The 18,173-nt window shown below is 48.9% G+C and overlaps 1 protein-coding gene across 6 annotated transcripts in view; it reads right to left on the bottom strand.

The window, feature by feature from the left end:
- The window catches only part of LOC143368939 (dystrophin, isoforms A/C/F/G/H), a 338,640-nt gene that overhangs the window by 153,275 nt on the left and 167,192 nt on the right, over nt 1-18,173 (bottom strand). For 5 of the 6 annotated variants that reach the window (XM_076812178.1, XM_076812183.1, XM_076812184.1 and 2 more), the window contains one exon: nt 4,977-5,027. The exons of the other annotated variant lie outside the window; for it this stretch is intronic. In XM_076812178.1, the coding sequence (XP_076668293.1) occupies nt 4,977-5,027 (51 nt within the window). The remainder of the gene's footprint in view (nt 1-4,976; nt 5,028-18,173) is intronic. 6 annotated transcript variants of the gene reach the window in all.

The following is an 18,173-nucleotide window of genomic DNA, read 5'->3' on the forward strand; positions in this document are numbered from 1 at the left end:
CCGTTCCCGCTCTATTTTTTATCGACTCGTGCCATTTACGAGGCGGGATAATTAAAAAAATCGCCAGTTCGCGGCAATTTCGCGCACGCTCGACCAGCCTTCAAAGTGTTCACGCGACGTGAATACCTGTTCAACGGCGGGGCGCATCAAGCGAAAAGGGGGCCATTATTCACGATTCGATATTTTCGTCGCCGGACAATGGAGCCTCTGAATACCCGAAAATTGGTAATATTATATTTTCGGAGGGGCGCGCGGCCACCAGCGTCGGATAATAGGCGCGGGCGCACACGTCCGCGCGCGTTGTCCGCGCTAATCAGAAAGAATACGTCCTGAAAATGTCGGAGCGCAACATTCGCGCGTTACTACGCGAGCTCGACGCCGGGCTCGGAACTTGGTGACGCAGTAGTCGCGATATTTATCGTCGGTGTTTGTGGCACCGAGGAATTACGCACTCGCCCTGGGGATCTGCGTTGGGAAGGAATTCACACCGCGGAGATAAACTTTTTCGCGATATGAAAACCGAGAATGAATTGGAGAGTATTCGAGCGAAAAGTCGCAGGCAAGAGATACGGAAGCAAAGTTTCCAGCAATTTTGCCGATTTCCCTCGTTCCCTGACACCTTGGCACCACGGACACCGAAAGTTCGGTTCGGTGATTCCAGCAGCAAGCGTCAGGCCGCAATACGTTCCCGTCCTGAAATATCGTCGCTGTAAATCACTGGCCATTCGACCGTGCCGCGATTGCATTATAAAATGCAGGTAAATTAATTTCGATAGGTGGTGGAGGACAGGGTGGGGTGGTCGTTCCACGTGGAAACAGGGAGTGTCGAGAATGGGAATCGGTTGGTTCTACCGGCGCGTAGAAGGGACGCGCGATTGATCTGCACACGGCCGTGTTAGTCGCTCGTACGTAGACACCGAAATGGAAATTTATGGGCAATCGAGCCGACACTTAGCCGCTGCATGGGCATCGAACGATATTTAATGGGTTTCCTGCGATGCAAAGTGCGTCCACGTTTGATTAAATTTCGCACGGAGAATCGTCTGTATTCTTTTTCTATGCAAAAAGGGACTGTATGCAGAATATTTGAAGGACAATTCATCGTTTAAGAAATACAAAGATACCCATTAGAATTACCGACAAAGAAGGAATTAGAATCCATTCTCGCAACTCAAGTTTCAACTACCTATAGGTATTCTATATAGGCCCCCCCCCCCCCCGCCACGGCTTCGCCCAGATATTAGCGTGATTGATTCATGTTTATTAGATTTAATATTTTTTAAGGAAATTAAGTATTTTGAAAAAAAAACTTAATTTCTTCATAATATTTCGGAAAAGATAACATTCTCTCCAAATTTGGGAGATTTATTTTCCCTTCGTCAACAGGCGCTTCTTCGTTCCATGTTAATAACGCGTTTTTGAAATAAACGTGCTAATACAAAATTTACTTATGTGCTCTACATACTCAAGTTCTGGGCTATAACCACAAAATGAATACATAACGCTCGTTTGTGTCAAGCAGCTCTCGCACGATGTGGGTTACCAGATTTGTCGTTCAAAAGATTTTACTTATATTACAATTTACCCCGTGTTACAACCTACCCCGGTATCCGCTAGATATAGATATAGATTCTACTGTTGGAGATTACACCTTCCTACATTTTCAAGGAACATAAACCATTCCCAATTCTATCCAGCAGACAACGCATTCCTTTCCCCTCAGTTGCATATTAAACACAATATTGCAGCGAACGTGATCGCTAAACGATACCACGCGGTGAAAGGGAATACGATAAGGGGAATCGTTGCCGCAAGAAGCAGACCCGGTTAGCAGCTACCCGGGAGCGCGCATTAAGAGATGATATTCCGTGTAACGCCGTTCACCGCGTATAATCCCGAAATTACGAACCGGTCCGCTTCGGCCTGGCGAAGATTACGGGGGGCTCGTAACGCCGGGAAATTCGCGGAGCGGCGGCCAATTAGAGTGTCGTGATTCCTACGAGCCGGTGTAACGAAATTAATTCGCGCACGGCGAAAGTCTGCGATCAACGGGCAACTATGGGCGCGCGGGCAAACAGAGCCACGGGGGTGGAAACTCGACCGTGATCCCCGCGCACGCGGAAAGGGGTTGAGGAAAAATGTTTCCCAGGAAATCATTACGATTATTACGCGAGAAGCGGCGGCCCCGCTGTCCGACGTAACGTGTTCCACATAGCGGAACCACTTAAATCACGAGTGGTTCATTAACCTTACGCCGGTTACGGATAGGGATCAGCGATCGTCGAGAGCCGAGGCCGGGAGATCCCAATTAAAATTCTGTAATTTCAATAAAGTATCATCGTGGAGGGAATTCATCGTTGGAACGCTCGCTGAGAATCCTGGGCTTCGAGGCGAAACCACATCGAGGACACTGGATTCAGATGAAAGATTGCCATACGATCCACTACCCTATTTTTCTGGATAAGTGCCACGTGTTTGGAAGCAAATTTGACAATGAACTTTTCATTATCCACAGCAGGCAAGCCTCGTTAAAGATTACGTTAGACAAAATGAATATTTCGGAATTTTATACTCCATGCTGCTTGATCGAGTAAAGAATGGATGAATCGTGGAACACGCGCAAAGTTCTATCACGCGATTATACGGAAGAATGTGCTGCCAATGTCGACGCGAAGAAAATGGAAGAAAGATAACGTTCTGCCGTCTAGGGCAGATCCACAAAAAGCACGATGATCCAGCGTTTCATCCGGGCCAATAATGGCTCACGGCACTCGTCCCGTTTGTTCCGATTCCACCATTACCCCAGACCCAGCCTCGCAGGGGATCTTGCCAGCTTCATCTTCGATTTATCCGTCTAATTTTGCGAATTAATGGCCGTCGTTGCCGGCGCTGAGACCGACGAATTACATTGTTTAACCGAGCTCCTCTCCAACTCCCCCTCATCGATTTCACCTTTTATCGCGAATCACCACGTCGCAGAGTTATCTCGATGCTCCATGAACGATGGAGATCTCTGTGCCCTGGCCAATTACGTTCGCGAGTTCGTTTCAGTGTCTGCGTGGATTCCAGCGCACGTCAGCATGTAATTACGGGAAGTTACACGTTTGGAAAAAGCTTCCAGCTGTGTTCGAACATTGGTTCCTTCGGCTCTAAATGCTCATCGAGTGTCTTGCTTCAGGTGGCATTTTGTCCTCAGAGAAACTAGGGGGAAGTTTCGAAGCAAGAGAATACTATAAATGGCAAGATAGGAGGAGCAGTATAGAGTTATCAGCCTCGGCGAATGCCACAAACAGAATCCCCAGACAGTTTGTTAGGAGTTTTATCTGCGCCTGGATGCCACTCAATGAAAGTTAACGTCGTCATTATGACGCGATATAATTCTAGATAGAAGTAAACCGAGCAATTTCGCCAGTTGAATGGACAGCTGACGATTAAATCGCCCTCGCACGGTTAATTGTTTCGAGTCGGAATTTTGATGTCTGATCCTGAAATAAAGATTTCATGCCCATTGTAAAAACGAGGATATCTAGCATTCGAAAGATATCGCGGTGCTTGCAAGCGAGAAGCACTCTCGACGGTGGTAGAAATAGTTGTTCCGGAATGAACAAGCTCTTTTGCGAACGAACCGAAATACTTCAAATAATTCCCCCAATGAGGAACTCAAACTCTCGAATCAAAGTCCAAACTATATACAATGAAATTCTCCAGCGTTCCAGCGAATAACTTCCACCACAGTGTCGGGAATATTTGTGCTATTATTCTGTACCTTCTACAGATTATCATTTGAGATACTTGGATTCTTTCCGAGGCACTGTGATTCTCAGAAAGGGGAGTCTAGATCGATTTGAACATTTCCCTGGTATTTCAAAGTCAAGCTCCAAAATGTATGAGATGAAATGCTAATAGAGTTCATCGAAGCGCCATAGAATTCACTATGGACCGTCTATTAAACACCGTTGCACCCTAAGAATTCGATTAAACATGCGATATCGCCGTATCCCCCCCCCCCCCCCCCCGATTTGCAAGGCGTTTCTCGCGCGACTGGCCCACATATCGCCGCCCTTAATATTTTATCGACGACATTCCGGATTCCAGCGTGGAAAACAGCCCCAAGAGTGGGATGGGACGTGCATTGTCATGAAGTGGCACGGTAGACGACGACGGCGGCCGAGGGGATAGGTAAAAATCCAAGGGCTCGCGGCGGAAGGGAAGGAGAAAAGGGGGGCTTTGAAAGGTGCGATATCTCGCCGGGGTGTTCGAGTACCATCGACCCCTCGCGCGTCTTGCTAAAAGGTGATACGACACGGCGGCATTTAACAATCGGCTTTTCCTCGCTGCGCTGTAATCCGATGCACAATTATTTTATGTCCTACCGCAAGTCTGACTACAGACGAGAAACGTGCGCGAAATGTTTGGCACGGAACTCGGCGAGGAAAACTGATCCAACTGATCGATTGGATAAAACAGTTGAACAGTTAGCAAAGAATTTGCACTGCTATACCCGCCTAGGAGTGTGGCGACCTTCGCAGAGTACGCTGCAAGTCGAGTTCTCAGATTTTAGAACCATTTTATAACCGAGTGAAATCTACGAGCTTGAAATATGAGAGGTCACAGTTGCAAGAATGTAAAAGGAAATTGGACGGCGCGAGGAATTCTTAGTTGCGCGTCTAGAGACGCCAAGAAAGATTAAATACGAAGGTTGCGTCGACGTTTACACCGGGAAGAAGGTTCTCGCGGACGGGGCAAAGGCAGGGAGCATTCCAATCTGACAGTGGAAATGAAAAGGGGCTATACGCGGGCGGGACGCAAAACAGAAAGGGAATAAAATGTTCGGGCAACGATGGGAACGCTGGAGTTCCATTCAATTTGATTCGACTCGAGTGTTTCTCACGGCTTAAGCACCTATTTCGCTGAAAGTATCGCAATGGGCAGGTTCGTTAGATTAACTACGGCTCAACGTTGCAAAATGGACTTACCGATCGTTGCAAGTCCAGTGGCAATGGATCCTTGCACCATGCTCTACGTACCTGCAACAAAGAAACGAAGAGTGGTTAGTTAAAAGAAATCTAAATACATACTTAACATTAGAAAACGAAAAACGAAGCGCGGTGAAATTTCTCGAATGAAATGTTCACGGTAACTTGTAACTGTCGAGTGCCATTCCACAAGTTTCAGGAAATATTAAGTTACTCCGACTGATAGTTAGAATCTTCCCCACTCTGTAATGGCAGAGTTTTTTAAATTGCTCTTCGAATGTTCCCACTGGCGTGAAAGGCACACGGAATAATAATTATCGCATAATTATTATGCGTTCCAGACTTGTCGATCAACGTAGATTGTGACAGAGTTTTTCGGCGCTCGAGTCGCCTATTGAATTAATCAAAGCCCATGATCCGACCTGTAAATGAGAGAACGTCGATCGTTGTTTCGCTAAGCGGACGTGATCCACGGTGGAACAGTTCGGGTGTGCGCAGCGCCACACCGTTGCCCCGTTGTTTAATGGTCGTTGGATCCGGTTGCAATAATAATGCCTACGGGTTCAGTAACCTAACGATTCGTCTCCTAACTCGGCCAGGTAGACGCGTTAAAGGTGAGCTAACGCGAATTGCGCCGCCAGGCGGAATACGGGGCCGTGTTTCGTCTCTCATCCGTGAGTGTCTTTGCTCAGAAATTCTACCAGCCCGGGATATGCGCGCCGAGGGTGAAAAGGAATACATTTCCGTTCAGAGACACACCGCAATTCTCTTTTTCATGAGTCACACTTGCATCACTTTTCGTCTACAATGTGAATAATGCACGACGGTGCCTGCAGTTCAAGCGCTCCGGAAGCGCCTACACTATTTCATTATACAAACACGAGGACGTAATTTAATGCTTCTTCCAATCCATCATCAAGTCTCCCGCGCCACACTGCAATCCTCCACTCCTAAACACCCCATGAAATTAGGTACTAGCCGTACGCGCTGCGTATAAAGCGCAAAGAAAACGGAGTACTCGTAACGAGAAGGAGAGATACAGAAAGACCAGGCTAGAGTCGAAGCCTCTTGAAGCAACGACAACTAATCCCGCTCCTCTGCCCGCGATAGACAGAAATTACCCCGTGAGCGGCAACCGGGGAACGTTATCAGCCAGCCACGGTGACACTTCGGTTATGGTGGTAATGGCACCGTTTAGAGACGAGTTAAGTCACGGGCGGCGGTTTCGAGAGCTTTTACAGAAACCGAGAGTAAAATCGTGTACGTGCCAGATCCTGTGCGCGCGTATCTGTGTTCGCGTGCTGCGTGTGTGTACGTGCGAGGGAATTGTCGAGGCGCGCTCGCTCACGAGTGCACACGGTTCGCCAAGTGGATCCTGAAATATGCAACGGACTATCATAGTCATATACCACTTCCAGGCTCAAATCCCGTGACTCTCCGTCCCTCCTTGCCTTCCGACTCTGCCATTCCCGTATTTCCCTCTCGCCCTCTCTCGTTCCCTCTGTATTTTCGACCGTGTCGCTTGTCACGAGTGCACGGGGGGATTGTGCACTGTTACGCTGAGAACGCGCCCGTACAATGGCCGGGGGAGAAGGGAAAAGAGTGGACTAGCCGGCCAGAAGATGACGATGTTAGGTTGAAGTGGCCTGATACACCGAATTCTGGCCGGCGCAATATAGGACGACGAAGTGGTCTCTCGCGGGCGACGCAAGCTACGCAGTCGCGTGATTTTTGCATCGTGAGAGGAGATACTTTCTTCTTGCAGGGCTGGCAAATTGGGCGAGCTTCTTTCGTGGCTGATAAGTGCCACGGGGCCCCGTGGCGCTCTGATTACTTATTTACCTGCGCCACGAGTCAGCCTTCTGGGGGATGCACTGAAGTTTTTGCGACCACTGAACTTACTAACGCTTCAGTTTACGAGCACCGTGCGAATATTCGTAGAATTTAATACGAAGCTTCTGCGTGTGCTGTCAGATACGAGATTTCATTGCGAGAAGAGGTGCTAAAGAAAGAGTAGACACGGACGCGGCATCGTTTTCAAGTAGGCCAGCCATCGGCGCTAACGAAATTCAATTTCCTGGGACGGGCAGGCGGGGCGCTTCCTCCTTAATTAAATACTTGGGGCAGCGAGCATTAAACGTGTCTAATTTCACGCGGATATCGGTTTGCGATCGCGCGACAGGGTCGAGGATAGATTAATCCGAAACTCGTGCGGGGCACCGAGTCGGGGATACCGGTGTCGTCGACTTTGCCCTCTGCGCTTGGAATTCGTCCAACGTTTGCGCGAGATCGTCGCGTACATGCGCGCAAACACACGTGCGCGACGAGCACGTAGCAATATCCCTATCAAAGCTTCCCGATGGCATTAATTTCGATATCGATTCGTCCATCGGGCGGCGAACGTAATGTTTAGAGCGACGGAAGTTAATCTCACGGTCATCGGTGGCTGCAACCGAAAGCCCGTTTTGCTGCCCCGAGTTTCGCCACGTTGTCGACAAATTGCCATCGATTATTGATAACACGCTGGCCCGCGATTTCTGGTTGGTGGGAAATCGTCGCGAGAAAGAAGGAGTTCAATAGGGAAGAATTGAAGTTGTTCTGCGAGAGCAGTCGAGTTGGGGGTTCCATTGTTCGGAGGGTAGAGAGGAATAGATTCTACCGAAGACTTTCCTGTTCATTAGATCTTTAGGTCGTATCTCCCGCATTTCACAGCAAACACTTCGTTCACCATAGCCTCCAGTTGGGCAAAATTGAAAGGACGAACACGAACCTCGACGTCTTTCCAGTTCTCTTCGAGCTCGACGAGAGATATAGAAGACGAGAAAATCCGAGATCCCCAAGTCGCAAGGAAGACGGTGTTCTTCGATGAGGAAATCTCAATTAGAGAGTTCCGTTGGACGTCGATGGGTAACGCGAACGTGACACGCGGCCTTTGTATCCCCGGACCATCTGAGAAGGCAGTGGGAGAAGTCGAGGGAACGACGATCCGCGTCAGAAGAAACGGGAGAGAAGGTGGAGGCGTAGAAGCTCGGCGTAATGGAAAAAGGAACTCGATCCATTTCGTTAACGGACCTGCAGTACCCTGGCACCCCCCGCCCTGCCATTAAAATTATATCGGGGGCTGGTTTAATTCGATTATTCGAGTCGCTTTGATACGCTCGCGGACAAGTGTTCGCTGGAAGGTAGGACGGCCTGTAATGCGATAAAAATCCTTGCCAGCACTTCCCCTCGCAAGAACTATCCGGCTAATAAGATCGGGCACATTTGCAACGCCCGGCGCTGCACCTTTGTTCCGGCCACAGTGACGCTTGTAACATTATTGCGAACATTCCCGGGAAGCTGGAATCGTCTAATGGCAAGGAACACCGACAGCGAAGCCGGGGGCCAGGAAGCGGAAGAGGGCGGGTGGACGAGAAAGCGAGAAAGAAGAGGAGCCGGGGATCCTTTAAACGTAAGCTGCCCTCCCTGCAGGCGCCGGGAGATAGGTGCACGGCCACTTAAGATGAGAAAACCGTCATTTCAAAGGCTCACGCGAGCTTTCCCTCGCCTCTCGAGATGGTAAAAATCCTGGATGTACTTTCCTGATAGAAGAACCCGGGGGTTGGGGAAGCGAGGGTAAGGCGGAATCGACGCAACGAAGCGGAAGGAAGCGGCGGCGTGCGATTACGAACAAAAGCGTTTAGCGCCCGTGCGACTTAACGCTCGCTCTTCTCGTATTTGTCGTTCTGTATCGACGATTTCGAGTCGTCTGCAGGTACACTGACTCTCGTACATTCAAATGAATAAGTAATTGGGAGAACCCACCGAGTGGCTTTTGTGAGTTTTGTCCCCTCGTTCCTCGCATTGCGTAATTAGTCTCTCGCTTGAAAAAGATCGATGCATCGTGCATGATCGATTCAAACCAAACTCGTACAGATTTTTTTCAGCCCGCGTGTGCGCCGGAAATGCGCACGCCCGCGAGCGCGTACACGGAATTTTGATACGCGGTACGTAAATTTCGTATTTCATTCGTCCGTGATTTATTGGAGACATAACTCGGCCAGGCTCGCGCGATTCCGTCATGGGAAATGCATTCGCATCGGCCGAAAATGGAATGAAAGAACGCAACAGATGCATTACGCTGCCAGTGCTCGACGACACGGTGAATTTCGAATTCTGTCGACGCTTGAACAGGCCCGCTGATGACATCTCCACAGCTCTGTTTTCCGCTTGTCCGATCGGCCATCAAGGTACATTTCGACCGACCCGACGTTTTAACCATGGCACCTCTTCCAACCCTTTCCCAATGACGTCTACTACTGGGACTTTAGTGATATTTAAACGTACCTTAAAGAATTTTTCAAAATTTTGAAAAATGTCGATTTTACAGCTGTTTGAAATTAAGTGCTACCTTTTTTCAATACATTACAGCTATGGAAGTAGAAACGGATGGAGACGAGCTTTACAGTGTTTATAGAGAAGACATTGAAGTTTTAAGAAAAAATTATTTCAGTTAAAAAAAAAGAATTGATCCATTTTTGTGCAATTTTTTTTTTTTAACCCACGAAAACTTACTCCGAATTCTGTCCGAGTTCGCATGGAATGTCCCACTATGAACCTCGTATCGAAACTATTTACGCGCACAACGAACGCTCGTTCATACAAGCTTACGAAAAGCGCCTTATTAAGAGACACTTTTCTCTACCCATTACTCTATACCACGGAAGGGACCAGAGAAAACGAGGGAACCCAAGGCACGGCCAACAGTCTGACGTTTTCCACCCGTGAGCCGTCTTCACGCGACCGTGACATCGCGAAGAATACGCGTGACCTGCCCCGCGTTCTCCCCGAAGGCACGGGGCCGCAGCTTGAACAGAGTGATCCTGAGGCTGGATCCTAGTGGGCACTTCTCGCGAGCCACGCGGAAAGTCTCGAGGATCTCTTCCGCTGGAAGGACGAGGAGCGGCGCGGCGTGCGGCGGAACGAGGGGGGAGTCGAGGCATAAAATTGCATTTGCAGGCACGGCAGCTGGTGACCGTCGACGCGGTCGTCGGCATCGATGCGCGTTCGCGGTAAACCGCCCACGCTAACCCACCCCCGTTGTCCGACGCGGTGGTCTGCTCTGTTTGCTCGTTTAAAGAACTCTGTCCCTCCGGCCTGGCGATTTAATCAAGTTCAGCCGCGGAAAAAATATTGCCCGGCTGAGTTTCAATCCGAAACGGCGACGAATAGCCGCAGGCGCGGGCCGATTCGTTGTGCATTCACGCCGAGCGGCATCGGCGGCGCGTGCTGCCAGGACGTGGAAAAAGGAAAGCGACGGAACAATTGGAAACTGAAGGGGAATCCGTCGTTGGGATTCACGGCCAGAGCCGTGTAACGTTCCTGGGTAAATATTTGGAGGTTTAAGGGGATGTAGGTGTTCCAGGGTCTTCTTTTTCTGTGATGATTGGGATATGTTGATACTTGGTGAACTGAGATATGGTATGCGGAAGAGACAGATGGTATCTGTAGCGAATGGTAATAACGGGAATGTCCACCTGGAAGCTTCTAAACGGAGCGATGTTTCAACAACGTCAGGCAAGGAGGACGATTTCCCACGTGTCTGGAGACATTTCCCTGCCTGATTACCCATCAGCTGAAAAACCTGGACGCAGAATATGCCAGCCTCGGGAAGTTCCCGGTGAATCCGCGCGAAATCGCGAGCATCTGCGTCCTGTCGCATATTAATGGTAACAAGCACCCATAACAGGATAGCACTCGAGGCACCGACTGGCTCCGTCTGGAGCGTCTCTTGCATCGCGAAACTGCGAAACGTGAGGGGTGGGCGAGGGGGCGAGGACGGTGCACGGAGGAGGAAAGTTAGGGGCGAAATTCACCTTATATTGTTTGGGAGGCGAAGCACTCCGGGAGAAGTGGCTTCGATTATCTCATGCATTCTGCAGCGGTGAGACATCGCGACCGAGGAAATTGATATTGGCCCCTTCGGCTCGTCTGACTAACTTCCGGCTCGTCGAATCGGGACAATTTTGTCCTACTACCCCCGACCGCAGCACGATCGAGTATCGGTATCTGCGAGGTTTTCGCTACTTATCGGCCGTTTAATCGCGACTCCATCGAGCCTCATCGATGGAAAATTGTTTGTCTGACTGCAGGGTATTGCTCTTCCTTCGAAGACCAGATCGCGTAAATTCAAAGTCCACTTGGGACAACCTCTTTGGACCGCGATTTTGTCCCAAAAAGTTCACAGAACGATAATGTTGCGATATTATAGTTACAGAGAAGCGCAGTGTTATCGCCAGTCTCACTTGTTAAAGGTATTGTTTGCCGACCCAAGTGTTTCCTCATCAGCACAAAAACCTATCCGCTGTATCAGCGTGCCTGCAGCACTCGAATCGCGGGCCTTCGTCGATTCCCTCTCGTACAGAAGGCTACGCGGCCGTCCCTCGCCAGACGATTCCTTGTTTTCAGCGGAACGCTTTATCTCGTTAAAATTTTCCGGGTCGAAGCGACCCTTCCGGCGCGAACAACATTTCCGCCCGGTTCTTCACGGGGTCGAGCGAGACCGTGGCACGTTTCCACGTCCCTCTTCCTCTGCTCGTAGATGAACTCGTCAACGGGGTTAAGTGCGCCTTTCACGAAATTCTTTCGCGCGGTTCTGTCGAGACTTGCTTGGCGCCACACGAACCGAGGCTTCTCAACGTGCGCGCGGATTAGAAGAAAATCAGAGGATCGGCCTCTGAAACGGGATTACGGGGAAGAGGGGGGGGGACCTTTAATTAATACAATTCTCGTAATTGGTCAAAGCCGATGGACGCTCGAGTGTGTCGAGTGGGTGTAGCCAGTACAAGGGCGGATCTCGAGGAACACACGCGAATCAAAGATGAGAGTCGTCAGGCATGCGTTAACTTCCGAGTTCAAACTATTTCCGTAACCTCGCCTGACTCTTTAGATGTCAATGTGCATTCATTGGGATTCTTCTGTTCTTCCTAGCGATCAAAAGTTCCAGTCGCGACATCCGTCTACCAGTTCATCCTCCTCCTCCTTCCCCCCCCCCCACTGCACAGTGGGAAAATTTTGCGATTTTATGGCCAAAACCACAAAAAATAAATTTTTCAATTCGACATAATAAATGCAAATGCCAATTGAAGAACTAATATGAGTATCAAATGCCACCAATTTTACTGTTAAATGTTTTAATACAAAACTCGTATAGACTCGCAAATGTTTATGTCGTAACATACGACATAACTGTGACCAAGACTGGTTCACGTGTTATACATTACAAACCTTTTTATTCTTTTTTAAACGACTTTATTCAGCTTCGATCCTCTGTTTGATTGTTTGTATTATGTATGTTTGCTTGTCGTCAGAAGCGATAACCCTTCTGCTATGCCCTACTACACTGTAACAGAGGCAAGCTCTAACAAAGAAAAAAGTGTATACATGTAAATAATAAAAAAATCTTTATCGTTCGTAACTTTTGTAAGTGCTGTTTTTCGGATAATTTAGTTTCTCATATATTAGAACGTAAAAGTGTCGAATTTTATATATTAAAAATAAGTTTTCAGGTTTGACCACGAAAATGGATATAGCTCTTCAATCGACATTTATATTAAATTTGTAAAATTGCAAATTTTCATTTGTGTAGTTTCGGCCATAAAATCGGAAAATTTCCCCACTGTGCACTGTTACTATTGGATTTCCGACTGCCGAGCAGCGCGCGTATACGCGTATCTGTAGTGGGAATAACGAATCGGTTCGACGAGAGAGCAGAAACGCCGACACGACGAGCATTCGCAGCGAAAGTAAGTCCTTGGGGTGAAAAATCGTCGTAGTGACTAATGATTTCTCGCTTGACCTGGTTCCCATTCTCTGTAAACACACGCGGTTTTGTGTTCCCCCGTGTACGTCTCCGCGTTTTAACTACGAGGGCGCTGCCAGCCGCCGGTAGAAAGGATGAATTGCAAGAAAAGGGGGAGCGGAACGGTGTAAGGGCCATCCGAGGAACTTCGTCATTATTTTGTGCACGTTGCTGTGCCGGTGGTCCGAGGATGTCGAAAAGGTAGACCTTCGGTTTATTTCTATTTACACGTAGAACCTTCTAGCTGGCAAAATACAAAGATCTCGGTCTAAGGTTCACTCAAGCCACGGACCTCTGGCGAATTATTTCGTAGGCCAGAATCCTCGAGGTTTACCACTACAGGCGGCCAGGTTCTCGAGAAGGCAACGCTTCAGAAAATAAAAAATTACCCCGCAGACGCCGACAATGGTGCACCCACTGCTCGCCTGGGCTGGAAAAGGAAGCAAGTTCTGCGAGACCAGCTTGTCCACGGATCTAAATCTGCGCTGGTACCTGAGCACAGTAATTGATCGATTACTATCTCCTTACAGATCTCTCTATCGAACCGTGAAATCACAATCTCTACTTTCTCAGATCATGCACTCGCTATTCGCAACGCAACAGCTAGAAATATAATGGAACGTTAAACAGTCGTAAGCAGTGCATTGTAGCAATCGTTTTAATCCAGAAATCGTGTTCGTAGGGAGAATCGGGAGAAAGCAATCGCTCGCTGGATGTTTCCACTCGATCCTCGCGATTCCGACCGCGTCGTCGCGAACCATTCGTCATAGACGTTGGCCCGCTCCCAAATACGACCGATAAGGAGGCACTTAAGTGCGAACACAGGGAATCAATTTGCACGTGCCCACCTCCGGTGCTTTCTTCCTCGAGGAGGAGCCGCGCTCGGGACGATCGAGGCCAGGATTTCGCCGGTGGGACGTGTCCTTCGAGGTGGCGCCGCGTCTTTCAGGATTATCGATCAACCATTCCGCGCTGGGGCTGGTGAAAAATGAAGGCGAGGAAAGCAACGGCCGAAGAGAATCGCATGCACTTGCTCGTCGCCAGAGAATTCTTCCACGAGTCACTTCTCCGCCTCGGTTCGATGCACTTTTTACCAGGGAATTTTTGTCGATTTCTAGAGGAGCCCCTCTCTTTCTCTTTACTGGCGGAGGCGCGTGATTTATGGAGGAAAATCGACGGGGCTGGCAAGGAAAACCAGGAGTATATCTGCTCTCGTTGGAATCGATTGGGTCGGATGATTTATCATTGTTAATTGCGACGCCGGTGGAACGATACGATGCAGAACGATGGCGGAGTTATTGAATGGCGAGTAGGGGCATCGTCAGTGGCGGGCGAAAGTGCACAATGCCGCCAACTATCAGTATCCTCTCTGTCCTAGAAAACTCTATTATATTCGCGACAGCCCCCGAAGGCACAATACGAGGAACCGGCAACTTTTTAGCCGGCTTTTTTTTCCACCCCGCGCCTTTTGCGCCCCCGCGAGCACGGCCGCCTCGTTACTGGAAATGTCCCGTGTCGTATATTCGCCAAATTTCCGGCACGTTCGCCGATAACCACCGAGGAGAAGAATGAAAAAACATTTGTCAGCGGCGGGAAGGAAGTTCGTTCCGCGTCGCGGGATTTATTCCCAAGAACCCCGTCGAATGCTTCACGAGCTAACGTCGGCCGACTTTTGGCTTGAATTAGCACGAGGGGAAACCAGATTATTAATTGGGAATGGTAGGTACAGGTGTGCGAAGGGAATGTCGTTAGCGTTACTTCACTTTGTAGAAAATATTACTACACATGGCATTGTCGTGAAATTTACAGATACCTTTGCAGACAGAAGCGCAGACTTCTCTCTGAATCGCAAGTAAGTTTCGCATAACATCCCTTGCCAGCGAAGTTGAACAGGAGACACGATTTAGCATCGGAATGACACGGAAACCACGATACCTATGGGAAGAAAAAACCCAAGCTCGAGCCCAATGGAGCCCAAGTCACCGGTATTGAATGGAAGTTTGAATCATAGTTCTGATCAAAGAGAAAGCGGGATTCGCAAGTTCCGTTTGTCTTGTCTTGCCGCTGCAAGAGCCAGATCGATGTTGAATATCCGCAACACGTGGCCCGTGAATCGGGGGAGAAACTTGCACTCCAAGAACTTGCTCGCGCTTCGTTGCCCAGGGCCGTGACCAACTCTCCAGACTTCCTGCTTCCAAGGGACGAACGACGAAGCTTTAAGCCGTCGCGGCTTCGTACCCCCCGTTTCACGCTGAAGAAATTTATTTCTCCGAGGATGAAGACTCTTATCCGATACGAAGGGAATTCCTCGCACGTTCCGACAAATCAGTCGAAATTGAGGCTTTCTGATAAAGTGCCACCCTCCACATACTACCATTAATTCAAGGGTTCGGGAACACTGTGTCAGGATCGATCCAATTGCAATTTCTGAGATTTTCAGAATTGTTGGAAAGAAATGGATAAACAAGCAGCGCGAGAGAAGTACCTATCGTACAAAGGAGATGTAAGAATTCGCAAGAAATATCGCACTCCATAAAATTCCTGCCTCAGCGAACCAGAGAAAAAGTTTCTGACCAGAGTAGCGCGGGCGGAAAGCGTTCGGCGCGGAATTAGTTGTATTCAGAGCGCGTTTCGAAACTGAAGGATTTGATTCGCTCGTCTGGGAACGGGCGTATAATTTATACCCTCGCTCCAGTTAACTTCGCAACTTACAGCGAGCATCCGTTGGATACATTTTAAATCTCCCTCCCCCCCCCTCCCCCCTGCGAAGAACAGATAACTTTCCCCGGCAGACCGCGTGAGCTATAATCTAAGTTAGGCGAATTCAGCCTCGTTACGGGAGGCCGCGCAAAGAAATCCGAAAATTTCGCGGAAGTTATTGAAAGAAAAGAGGATTACCTCGGAGCCCCTTGAATAACGGCTAATAAGATATAAGTTGCAGACACCAGGCCGCCATGAATAAGAATCACGCATAATTATACTTTTAATTTGCCTCGTCGTTCACTCCACGGGATCCTACGCCGCTTCCTCCTTTGTGCCACTTAATCCAACCTTACTAATGCAAAATTCTTAACATGGACGTTGAGAGTGCGGTGAAACGACTTTTCAAAATAGTGTTCGAGACACCATAACTGAAGCTAAGAGTATGAAAGCTCTAATGAGGATTTGTTCGACAGCTGTTTAAACTTCGCATATGGGTACTCTACCCTTCCAAAGTACCGAAGAAATTATATATGTATGCTTGTACGATCCTTTACAGAAACTCCGGCCCCGAAAATGATCGTTCCAGTTGCGGAAGCGCATCAGCCGATCTTCCGCGATCATGAATCTATCAGGGAGTCCAGGAGCTGACGTTCGTTCCGCCGTCAGAGGAAACGAGCGTCTTCCATTAGGCTTATTGGCTAATCCCGCGGCAGTTCGCTGCATCTACGTTCGCAAATTGTTCAAGGATCACGGTCCAGTGACCGACGGCTAGATGAATGCAAACCGTTCCACCTGATACCGTACGGACTGTATCATCCCCGGGCAGGGGATATGGGTCTGCCCATCTAGATAAGGAGCGGGTTTCTGTTTTGCCCTCATCTATCTAGACACTAATGATGCTCCACTTATCCTCCGCTCCTCCCCGTCGTCTTCGTCCCTCCCGCTCGCCGCACCGCGTTCCAACCCTCTTCAACCACCCGCCCCGGCTCTCTCCCTCGATCCCTGCAAGTCTCGCGAAACTCGACTCTGTCTCTGTTACGCGTATCATGGACTTCATTTCGAGCAGTCGCGGAAGCACGAGAACCGATGGAAAGTTTCTTAATATCGGATGGAACTGCGACCTCGTACGAAAGTTCACGAGTCCCGCAACCCTGGCCCAACCGCCCCCTCGTCGAACCGCTCGTCCCGACTTAGGACCCCCGTGATGGCTGTCCCTGGCGCGTGCCTGGATAATTTTTACACGTTAGATCGCGTATCGAGGAAGCTGGGTTGCGAACTTTCCGAGTTCACGCGGATCTTCCGACGTGGAATCGAAGGAAAGACAGTTCGGTGCGGCGCGCGATGCTTTGGGATCTCCGCTGTTCGTTACTGGCACCATGGAATCCCGAAGTTTAGGTGAACGCGAAGCATAGCGTTTCCAGGCAGACACGATCGTCCGTACACGTAAATTGCTTTCGCGAAACCGCTGGAAATTCTTGGTCCTCGGGCACGATTAAGCGAATGAACGCTTGGGGGTGGTGGATCGAGTTGCCTGTGCGATTACATTACGGTCTTCCAAGTGTTACTTTACAGAGATACTTTTGCCATCGATAGCGGCGAGTTAGACTTCTTTCTGGTTAATTACTGATATTTCTGTAATCGTTTAGCTTTTAAACTTCCGCGGTAAGCTACTTTCAAAAGCTAAACATTAGGGAAAGAAATAAATTTGCGATATCGCGTTGGCGAAATTGAAGCCTCGCGGAAATTAGCCGCGTAACGATAATGCGATAAGGGATGGAGGAAACGCAAGGGGTAGGGCGAGAGGGGGCGGCGAGGCTCTTTCTCGGTGCATTATTTAGTTACTCGCGGCGAAAGATTGCGGTCATAAAAAATGTGCACGCGTCCTGGGAGGAGAATTTTTCAGAGTCATTATATAAGGGGAATATTCATTGCGCCCATAACTCTTCTGTAACGTTGCATTTTAATAATACACGAAAAGACTCTCAGAATTGAAAAATCGCGCCGCTTAACTCCATCGTCGGCCGGATGGGTCGAAAGGGAGCCTCGACTACCGTTCCGTATCGCCTTGTAATATTTATAAAGCCGTGTTCCCCGTCGCGAAGCATTTGTTCCTGTTTGTGCTAAAAAATGCGACGAGTTCATGTTCCCGTGTGTGAAACGTGAAACTACGGATGATCCTTCGCTTTCGCAGATTTAGACGATTTAGAAGGACTCGTTTGCTGCCAGCATTTCGCAATGGAATATCCTTTTTTATTGATACTTCGATCTCTCGTTACCTCGACGAAGGTATTAAGCTCCTCGAAACACAGCATTCACGCGCACGCACTTTGTGCCGCTGCGTAGCAATCTGCATAACTTTGGTCGCGGTGCTACGAATGCACGGGAAGTACGAAAATATGCAAATTGGCTCATCAAGACCATACATGCATCATTGTCTACTTATGTATATAAATGAAAACGTGTCAGACTGCTACCGTTTAACAACTTTCCGCGGGGGCTATCCCACCAACCGAGGTATCGTTTCATCGAGTTAAATCGTGCGGAAACGCAGACTGATTGGCTTTTACTGGCATCTGACAGTGCCATCTGTAAATTTCCATGCAGCGAATACGTGAGAAATGTGTGTTTCGAGGGCCAGCTTCTGAAAGTGCTTC

Source organism: Andrena cerasifolii, chromosome 5 (genome assembly GCF_050908995.1).
Source record: "Andrena cerasifolii isolate SP2316 chromosome 5, iyAndCera1_principal, whole genome shotgun sequence".
NCBI lineage: Eukaryota > Metazoa > Arthropoda > Insecta > Hymenoptera > Andrenidae > Andrena > Andrena cerasifolii.